This window comes from Semicossyphus pulcher, unplaced genomic scaffold (genome assembly GCF_022749685.1).
Source record: "Semicossyphus pulcher isolate SPU_LCO1_2020_fin unplaced genomic scaffold, fSemPul1.0.p SCAF_14, whole genome shotgun sequence".
Classification (NCBI taxonomy): domain Eukaryota; kingdom Metazoa; phylum Chordata; class Actinopteri; order Labriformes; family Labridae; genus Semicossyphus; species Semicossyphus pulcher.
In genome coordinates this window covers 29704578-29715629 of record NW_027211648.1, presented here as the reverse complement: position 1 = coordinate 29715629, position 11052 = coordinate 29704578, and the positions used below count along the sequence as shown (strand labels likewise).

At 43.6% G+C, this 11052-nt stretch overlaps 1 protein-coding gene across 1 annotated transcript in view; it reads left to right on the top strand.

Moving 5' to 3' along the window:
- The first annotated feature begins 1015 nt into the window (after window positions 1-1015).
- Window positions 1016-11052, top strand: part of gabrb1 (gamma-aminobutyric acid type A receptor subunit beta1) — a 54153-nt gene continuing 44116 nt past the window's right edge. The window contains exons 1-3 of the mRNA XM_069661329.1: window positions 1016-1492; window positions 1582-1673; window positions 1762-1829. Of these exons, the coding sequence (XP_069517430.1) occupies window positions 1413-1492; window positions 1582-1673; window positions 1762-1829 (240 nt within the window). The 5' untranslated portion in view covers window positions 1016-1412. The remainder of the gene's footprint in view (window positions 1493-1581; window positions 1674-1761; window positions 1830-11052) is intronic.

Genomic DNA, 11052 nt, shown 5'->3' with positions numbered 1-11052 from the left:
TTGAAAACTATGTCTACATTTCTCAAATGAGAATAAAATTCAATTGCATTTCATTTTTACACGTTTAACAAGAGATAGATGCTCTAATTCTGACCAATTAGAGAGCTAGATGGATTTGTTTAAGAGACGTAGTATGAGGTACTTGTTCAGAGAAGTTGGTGAGACACGGAAGCTAAGCTACGTAAACCTGTGACGGGTTTTAAAGCTAAATGTATTTTAGCGACTTAAAAAATGTCCCACCTAAACAGATTTCACTGCTTCACCTTTAACATTGTGTTAACCATACACCTTCTGTGTTCCTATGAGGTCAGAGGTCATCAACCAGGAGTCAGTGTAAGACCATTATTCACCATCCCACCACCTGCTCTCGTGTGACTGGTTGAATTTTTTACTCATGTGTCGAAAGCTCCAAAGAGAGGCAGTTTGTCAAGAGTTCGAGGATGCTTCAGGAAGCTCTGCTGGCACAGGGAGGTGTCTTCACAGGTGAGTCTTTTCAGGGTACAGGGACGCCTTCTGTGTGCAGGGGCTCCTGACCTGTCCTCCAGGGGTTTCCATGTGTCTCTAAATGTGTTCGGCTCAGTTGGAGGGTTTGTGAAATCATTATATTTCCTACATGGAGTCTTAGGTGTGAAAATGACATCAATCTGAGTGACATCTAATGCTGTAACTCCTCTGCCTGTACGACGGGTTAAATGCAGAATACTTCTTCTCCATTCCCTTCACGTCCTGCAGTGGAAGCAGAATCCATTTCGGCTCCCACACAGCGTATCTTATCTCCTCTCTCATCGCTTATTCGTGCGTTGCAGTTTTTAATGCATTTTTCTGGGATTTTAAACAATTAATTAAGTTGGTGCAGCCCGTGACGCGAGCAGAATGGGATGCGCTGCCCCGAAAAATGCGCAGCTTCTCAGACGTGCTTGTGTTGCATGACGCTCTCTCTCCCTCGCTCCCTCTCTCTCGCCCTCTCCGTCTCTCTCTCTCTCTCTGAGTCCCTCTCTCCTCTGGCTTGGTAAAGGTGACCGGGGAGCTGCGATCTGCGCTCATAATTTACCGTCTTCACTTTGAGCGGGAGGACGGGCTTGACGCAGATCTGCTCCGGACTCTGTTGTGACTGCTGGAATACATCTGCCGGAGAGGGGGGTGGGTGGGGGGTCTGTGTATTCACATGTGAAGTGCTGGGTGACGCTATATGCGCCAACCTTCACTCTCCAGGTGAAGCCTCCACACCTAAAGGCTGTTTTTTCTTTTCTCATCGCGGCTGCATTTCCACATTTACATTTTGTCTCACCTCGCCGCTGACGCTTGGATGTTGGTAAAACGACGCGCATGCGTTGCTCTTGGAATAATTTTGCAGCCTAAGTTGCATCCCTGAGATCTTGTGTCAAAGTCGCGGGCAGGATCAGGAGTTAGTGATGTGGAGGACTCTGGACCGCGGCTGCTGGGGGGTCTGCTGCTTGTCCCTGCTGGCGACTGTGGTCTGCGGGGCGCAAAGGTGAGAATAACATGTGTCATGTCTTATTTCCGACAGGATCTATATATGCGGTTTCCTCTTCTCTGAACATGAATGTGTCTCCTCCTCAGTGCCAACGAGCCCAGCAACATGTCATATGTGAAAGCCACCGTGGACAAGCTGCTGAAAGGCTATGACATCCGTCTGAGGCCTGATTTTGGAGGTAAGAGCCCCGCGTGCCAGCTGTGTTCATGTAACCAACATGTGACGCTCTTATGCTCACTAACACGCTGCTGTCATATTTTCCATAGGCGCCCCGGTGGATGTTGGCATGAGCATAGACATCGCCAGTATCGACATGGTGTCTGAAGTCAACATGGTGAGTTCACCGACACGTTTTCTCTGAGTGCGATGCAGATTGCGAGTTTTTGCCTTTTCGGCGCTTCCTCCTGCAAACGGAGGGGCTTAAAATCGGTGTCAGTCCGGTTCGCCGGTTTACTTGCTGCAGCGCCGCTCCTGAAGGAAGCTAAAAAGATCCCCCCTCCTCTTCCTCCTCCTCCCCCCTCCGCTCCCCTTTTCAGCACCATGGAGAGATCCGCAATGTGTCAAAGCCAATCCGTATGCATCAAGTACTTCCCCTGTGGTGTCACAACCGGCGGAGCTGAGTATTAACAAGACAGAGACAGAGAGACATAGAGAATGAGGCAAGAGAGAGAGAGAGAGAGAGAGAGAGAGAGAGGGTGTTTAGTGATTCCACGCACGCGACTGCGGGCCCAGCATGCGTGGAGCGCGTGAAGGTGTCAGAGCAGCTTCAGCAGCAGCGGTGAGAGAAGGAGGAGAAGACAGGAGAAATAACACGTCTGTGAGCGCGTTTTGTCCGTTTTTTGGCCTCAATGCAGTAATTACATAACGGCTGTCAGTGAGTCAACGGGAGGAAGGAGGCCCAGTGGAGCAGAGTGTCTGCAGAATATGATTTGACCACTTAATACAGGTATCAATGCAGCTGCAGGGGTACCCAGGTTATAAACACATCAGAGTTAGCAGGCCGAGCTGTGTGAGGTCAGAGAACGTGTGTGTGTCCGAGGGAGAGATTCATGCTTTACATTTATTAACACGTTCTTGTCTGACTTTCACGTTGGTGTTTCTGTACTGCAGCTTCACATACAGCCCAATGCCTGCCTTGTGATGTACCTTTAAAGTCTCTTATTGCCTCGCTTGAGAGAATGCTTTCGTCCCGCTTTGAAGTAGAGATCCTGGAACTATATTTGGGCGCCGCTCAGAAGCTGCTAAATCTGAGGTCCAGATATTTTTAACTGGATGAATCAAGTCGAAGCTAATCATATACAAAAATCTTTAAAGCTGATGTGTTCAGACCGAAAGAACAGCAAATGTTGTGCCTTATTTCCCCTGTGTGAGAATGATGCTGGGATATTTGTGTTTATTTGCATTAGTCATACATGAAAGGTGAATATCCACATCCTTCTCCAGGAGCTGTGTCTGGATTACCTTAAATTGAACTTCAAATCTTTAAGTTGACCAGTGCCCATGTGACGAGCTAGGTGAGGCTCAGCTCAGTCCAGAATTGCTGAAAACAAAGACCTGTGTTTAATTTCAGCTGTGGCTGTTCATCCGTCTCTGCTGAGTGGCTGTTTCACTGTATCTTGCATGTCACATGACTACAGCGCTATGAACCCAAAATAGACAGATTTTGCTGTGATGTATTGAAATATATGGCTCTAAAGGGTGCTGAAATAACGACATCATGATGCAGATTTGCAGAACATTTTAATTCATGCTCTGTCAGGTCGCTTCACACGTCAACAAGCAAACTACTGTTAAAATGGTCCTTTTTTGAATGGAGTTTGGATCGAACACATCTGAATCTCAAAATGATCACACACATTCTCTTAATTCGCCTCACAGTCTTTGCATTGACTTTGTATGCACAGTTACAGTTTTCCTACTTGACTACCAGTCCCTTCTTCATCTTCTCTTTGCATAATTTGAAGCTCAACATTTATTTACAGTACATGTGGCAGAAAGGGCCGATATACACACAGAGTAAATGCACAGTACATGTTAAGCTTCAGCTAAAATGATCTCAAACTAGTACCCGCTCTTAGCAGTGCCCTTATAGTTCCAGGCCTCAAAGCGAGAGCAAAGTGGCCCCGAGCACTGCAGTCACAATGTACTGTTTCTTTAAATATTAACAGCTCCACCCGGAGCGTAATCACAGATTCATGCTGTTTTCAGCTCAAGTCATATTTGCCACTTATTCAGCCCTGAAAGTTTGATTGTCATACGGGTTTCCAGCACCGGGTTTCAACACTTTACACTTGTCTCTTTGATCTGCAAATGGTTTGAGTGAATAATGGAAGTTATCAGGACGAGGCATGCCCCATCATTTACATGTAAAGCACCAACATAAGTCATCTTTACACGACAGTGTGAATTTGTAAAGTAAATGAAGGCAGTGTTTGGGGAGTTAATGACGTGCTGTCATTGTGAGCTCAGGTTATGAATTGTTTAGTAGTTTGAAATCTGAGCTGTGAAAAGTTCTGATGGGAAAAGAGCCCCGACCCGATTCCACTGTCAGGAAGTACGGTGAAACTCCAACACAGCCGGTGTCAATGCATGCAGTTTAAGGTGACATCACTGGGACTGCAATGTGTAGCAGATTTACTGATGGAGGGATGGATGGAAGTTACACGTGTTTAAAGTCACTTGCTCAGGTCATAGACTGTTTATAATCTATTGGTTTGTTGTTTTTAGGCCTGTGGTTTGATAATTTGGTCGCCGCCATCTTGTTTTTCTTTTCTTTTCCTTTCTTTTTTTTGAGCATGTTCAAATGAGAGGTTTAAATGCATTGTTAGGCCTCTATCCTGATTGGCAGGTCATCGTTTTAGTTAATCACAGGTAGCCTCGCCCGAAAGCAAACCCTGCGTATCTTCTATTTGACTTTAAAGGGGAGCATAATTCACTAAATGAACATCATGCTGTGTTGAAGAAGATTTAAAACTACAGATTGAGACCATAAACCTATTAGGAAAATGTTTACTGAGGTAATAAATCAGGAGAGAAAGAGGCTCACCTCTGGCAGACATTCTTTTGGCAACCAGTTGGCTCGCCCCCTAGTGGCTATTAGAAATAATGCATGTTTAAGGAGCTTCTGCGTCGGCTTCACTTTTAAACCAAGAGGCTTCTTCTTTTAAACAATCATTGGTTCAGGACCTGCCTGTCTCTATCCTGCATCTCCTTCTATCCCATTCTCGGCCCATCCAGTCGAGGCAGATGGCTGTTCAACATGAGTCTGGTTCTGCTCGAGGTTTCTGCCTGTTAAAAGGAAGTTTTTCCTTGCCAATGTGCCGAATATTGCTAAGTGCTACTCATGGTGGATTCATGTTGGGCCTCTCTTTAAATAACTTAACAAAGAGTCGGTCTAGACCTGCTCTTTCTGTAAAGTGTCTCGAGATAACCCTGGTTATGATTTGGCGCTATACAAATAAAATTTGATTGATTTGATTGATTGATGACATGATGGTCAGTGATTGAACCCTGGTGCTCTGCCTCATTTTGCATGTTGATCTCAGATTATTTCTGTGTTTTATGGAAACTCTTCCTTCATGCCGTGAACGAGGTCTCTGACTGAAAACTTGCAAACTAAATAAGATGTTTGCGTGGATTTGAGTGTGCGGACGCTTTTTTTCATTAATGGAAACTCCTGGCACAAGAAGCCATTTGAGCAGGAGCCAAGCTGAAACAGAAGCCTGAACGGTCTCATGACGTACAGTAAGATGGGTATTGATTTCAAAGGGAACAGTTTTAAAAGTGGGCTCAGTAAAGTGTATGAAGGGGAATTTCATTTAAAGTGTCAGTATTTCAGAGAGATCCCATACGTCTACTGTTGGTGGAAAATCTTCTGCACATTAAAAGTGACAAATATAAACGTATGAGTGACGGTGTCAGTGAAACATCAATGAGTGCATTTTCTGCCTCTTCATGATCCTTGATGAAAAAGCAGTGGTTCCCAAAATAAGGGCCAGACCCCCTGCTGGGCCGCTGATCCATTTCAGATGATCAAAGGGGAAATGTGGAGTGAAATGAAAGCTGATGGACATTTTTAACCATCGTAAATATTCTAACTTCTCAATCACACAAGTCTGGATCAATTGACTATGTATTATTCTAAAGGGTGCATTCACAGTACGAAACCTGCAGGGGATTATCAGTAACTCCATCAGTTCCCCATCAACTCCACAGAAGTCTCTTTCAGCTCAGTGTTTTGGTTGTGAGGCCCGCAGCTGTATTGTTTTGGTTCTTCTGCTCTCGTCAGCCTTGACTCAAGGAGCAGGTAGAAGGAAAACAAACATTGGAGTTGGAAACAGAAGCAGCGTTTCGCTCCTGTTGTGTGTGCAGTGGTCTGACTTATCTGCTCTGGTTGAGGCCTTAGCTTTAGCCGAGCTAGCATTACAAGCTTGCAGGCCACTAGCGAGGCATTGTCTTCCTCTCCACTGTGGCCGCACATGTGGCATCAACGCTTTTTATTCTAATAGCTGATTCCCCTCACTTCTGGTTAAACGACACGCTTTGATTCAAATTAAATCCACCTCAGTGCAGCACCTTTCATTAATCAAAAGGAAAATGGATTGCCTATTAATTATTTCAGTCTCGACCTGAAAGTTGCAGCAGAGTTTGTGACTTGTAGAGCAGAGACTGTAGCTTTTCATGCACACAGAGCAAACAAACAAGTTCTTTATATATTGCAATATTCAGTAAACTATTTACTGAGTACTGAAAGATAATAAAAGATACTTAATAAGAATGCAGATATGAGGATAAATAGCTGCACACACACAAACACACACACACACACACACACACTTCAGTACTGACTTCACAAAAGGATTTCTTGTTGCGAGCACAAAATAACTTCTAATTGAAATACATTCATATTGTTTTGGAGCTAGAGATGGGTAATGTTAGGATATTATACCGACACTTAGCGATACTCTTATCGATACTCTCTCCATTATTTGGTGCAAAAATAAAGACATGTCTTTATTAGTGTGTGTGATAATGTGTTTCTGGGGGGGGGGTTGTAACTGGTAACATAAAGAGTAAATGCAGAAACAGTAACAATCATAAGCATGTCATGGCAACTCAAAATTCACACTTAGGGGAGCTATCAGTTACTAGCGTAGGCTACCTAAACCAACTGGACTCCACTGTAGTGAAGTTAATCTTTTACAGTAACCATGGCGACAGCTCTGTGACATTCTGCGGTTTGTTCCTGTGTGAGTTTCCCTCGTTCAGCGATGGAGGACGGGTTTAACTTCTGACTTTTGCTTAGGTTACCCACTGCAGATGAAGCTGGAGCTGCTGCTTGACAGACGCTGTCTGTGGATTCAACTGGAACATAACTTAGAAGTGCTAATAACTGAAGCTAGCGAACAACAGTGACTGAATAACTACAGGCTTATTGATAAGAGCCATGTGTTTTAACTACATTTTTAGTTTGGCTAGTCCCATCTGCAGCACTACCATCAGAGCCACCTGGACTCGGTGGCTGCAAAGTAACACTAGCAACGGCGTTAGCGTTAGCCTCTTTGCTAAAGCAGTCAAACACACTGCACTGCTTCAGATTTATAGAAAGATGAACTTGTATGTGTTTGTGAGGTTGCTGGTGTTACCCCCTTTAGACGCAGCTTAAGATGATGATGATGAAGATGCACCAGAATTAAATTTGGTAGAGTGAGCCCAAACTATCGAACGTTTGCTCCGTCACCAGACAGACCTACGAGACTTTCTCCAGCATGAGACCACAACAATGCAACATCACTGCCGGATGCCTGTGGCTTCGTCATCACTAGGGGACGGATGCCAGCTACGTTAGGATGAAATGACTGAATGAAAACGACATTAAATGAAACATATTGTTAATGTTAAATACCAATTGTCCATGAGCTTATCAGTTCTTCTTTCGGTACTGACCAATCACATACCGGTACAAAAAATACCAGTTCTTGATACCCATCCCGAGAGCGGACTGACATAAAAAAGGGAATTACTTCTACCTTCAATATTGTATGACCGTTACACAAACGGTTGTTAGACTTGGTTGACTGACGTCACCTTGTTCGCTCATCTTAGCAAATTAACTACAAACAAAAACTACAAAAATGAGAGCCAAGTATTAATAACGCAGGATTATTCTGGGAGGTTTTATGCAAACACAAAGGCATGCATCTGTAAAAGCATTAGAGGAGTTTGTATGTGAGGTGCAATGCAGAGAGCAGCTGACGTCTTCTTCTCGCCTCTCCTCCCTCATTATCTGCTGATCCTCTCACTTTCTGCTTTGTCTGACACATCTTTTGCAGCTCGCAGCCACCATTTCTCAGTCACCTCTCATCTGCAAGGACGCGCTGCAATCCCTCAAATATCTCTCATCACACTGCTCTGTGGTGGGGGGCACTTCATTGATCTCACCTCTGATGGGAGAAAATGTGTCTCCATCACCATCAGTGCATCTCATTGCACCTTTATCATACAAAGTCAAACTGACTCTGTCGTGCTCCTGTCACTCAGAGGACCCTTCATACTCACAGGGCATGTTGTGTTTCTGACCATCGGTTGACTTACAGCTCTTTGTTTTCAGTTACGAGGCTCAAAGGTCGAGCTTTTCGTTTCACCATATATTTTTCAACCAGAGTAACTTGACTTTAACCCATTTCAGTGAGATGCTGTATGATGAGTAAGATGTGCTAGTTACACCGTATTTTAACATTTATAATACCATCTGAAAACTCCAATTCATGCATCTGATTTTCTTCAATCCCACTGAAATCCCACTTGTTTTATTAAGAACACTACAGGTGGTGGCCTCACAGCAAGAGATTACTGGGTTGAAACCTGCTGGCCGTCTGAGGCCTTTCAGGTGTTTGCATGTTGTTCTTGTTGGATACCTTCAACACTCTAAAAGTTTGTATGTGTTGGCCCCATACAGTAGACTGTATAAAAAGATGGACGACATGACGGCTCCCCAAAAGTGAAGCCAAACCCTCTCTATCGCCCCCTGCTGACTGGCTGCAGTATAACTCATAAAGCCCGCCTCCTCCATGTTAACAGATGGGACATGAGTCAAACTATAAAATCAAAATACACGTCAAATAGATTTTTCTCAAACATGGTTTCTGTCATTATAGTTAGTTCTTATCATGCTGATTTACGTCCAAGAGTTCATTTTTCTGACAAGTTTACTTTTAATTAGTTATTTGATGCTATAAAAAGGGGGTGTGGCCTCATGATTGACAGGTCTGTGGACAAATGGGGCTCCTGCAGCGTTCTGTTCCTGAGTAGCAGAGTAGAGGAGGAACGGCGAGAGGAGACATAACTAACACTAACACTACAGTCATTGAACTTTCCATCAGCGTGAATATCTGCTTCAGACCGACACAAGAAGCTGTTCTGCTGCAGACTGAGCCCACCTGAGGGCTCCAACACGTCAAGGACACCTGAGGGCTCCAACATGCCAAGGACACCTGAGGGCTCCAACACGCCAAGGACACAAGGTAAAGGTGTGTTTGGGTCGATACTGCGGCTCCAGTGGCCGATCTCTACTGCACACACTCTGGATACAGAAGAGCAAGATGGCAGCGCCCGGTCCGGGGGGATGATAGCTTCACTTTCACTTCCTGGTGGAGACACGTTTGCCTTCTTTATTAACAGTCTATGGTCAGCCCAGTGATTGACTATTGATGTGCCCAGGGTTAACGTGACCATCCCAGCTATTCTGTGATGGCGACAGATAATCAATAAACATCAATATCTTAACAAATGAGGAAAAAGTCACCACACAGGGAGGAAGGCCTCAAACTGCCTTGTCCATTGGCCATTAGTGTCGTGATTTATTGAGTTTCTTTAAATCTAATTGATGATTGGTTTTGGTTTCATTTCATTTTGGCTTTAATGGAGATAACATGTTTCTCTGCTTCCAACTGCACCTTCCCAAGGTTTGCGTCACGTGTCTGCTGTATTGTACCTTCATTCCTCAGTGAAAAGTTTGCAGTAAAGTTGACTGTGCTTCACCGTGCACCATTGCACTGATGGTGCCGCCTGTTAGTTGTTTGAGCACATAATAACTCCCGGGTGTTGAACTGAAATGCAAATAAGTGTCCCCCCTGCTGGTGCCATGGTTGGTTGTTTCTAGAGCACAGTGGCAAAAGGAGAGAGAGAGAGAGGCAACTGTGGGAGTGAAATGCTAAATCATTGAAGTAGTCTAAAAAAAAATACAGCTTTCAAAGCTGGTTTTCTCTGGAGACCAGAAACCATTTTAACTAGTGGCTTATCCCATTTGGCAGCTGTGACTGTACCCGTATCAGACAGACTGCTGATGTCGATCTACATCATCCATAGCTCAATCCCAATGGTCCAACTTCCCAATTAAAACACACCTCAGTGGAAAATAGATTCTCGATCAGCAAAGACACTTATTTTCTTTCTTTCTGACCTTGTGATCAGTCCACCCAATCCCAGTATCCCTCGGTATTATGATGATTCACCTCTGCACCATTTCGGCCTTCGTTTCTCAGATACCCCCACCTGACGTAGTAGAAAGCATAACCATGTTTTTCATAACTTTAACATGTCTACTTTTTGAAATTGAAGGTTGTATTAAAATGTTTTGCTGCTAAATGAGTTTTTTTTGGTTGTTTTTTTGGATCTTACCAAAAACTGAAAATAGTGAAAATGAGGGCATCTCGAAAAAGGGACACCATCTGCCTCAACACATGTATCTCTGGTAATAAACATCAGAGTGACACTATATTTGGCCTGGATGTTTAAACACAGTTCCTAATGAGAATACAGCCAAGCTTTGATTAATACCTTTCACAGTCTTTGAAATGTACACACTTAAACACACATGAATTATAGGTGAAAACTGAGAAGAAAAATGAAAAAGGTATGTCTGTAAAAGTCTGTCATTTTTAAAGTAAGGAGACCAATCATCAAAAGATGTCTTTTATATCTACTTAAGATTGTTATCTTATCATACAAGTAGATTATCTGACGTTTCAGTCGCCAGCCCCTCACAGCAGAGCCAGCACTTCAAAACAACGCTGTCAACGGGGCCTTACTGGTGTAAATGTGTCAAGTAATGGATTAAGACAAATAAAACATAAAATATATTGTGCTACATATAATCAAAAACTTTTCTTTTCACTCTAAATCCATTCTGTCTTTGATTTTATACATCATGATGATATTATATGATGGTACTCTGAGCCAACAGGCTGTCAGGTTTAGCACCAATATTCAGTGTCAGTGCATAAAGTCAGCATAGAGTTGTTGAGGTGGTGGACGGGCATGTAGTTCGACTTTCACGCAGGAGACCAGAGTTTGCATCAAAAGTTGGAAAACAAGTTTTAAAATGCAGAAACTTCAAAGTGGAACATTTCTATTTAGATGTTTTAATGTGGCCTGTTTCTCTGCTCAGTTGTGAGCCTGTAAATCTTGTGATTTATGCCCCCATTGGTTCAACGTTTTTGGTAAAAATTTATGGCATTAATTTTTCAGACTGATCTGGCTTCGTTGGTCACACAAAC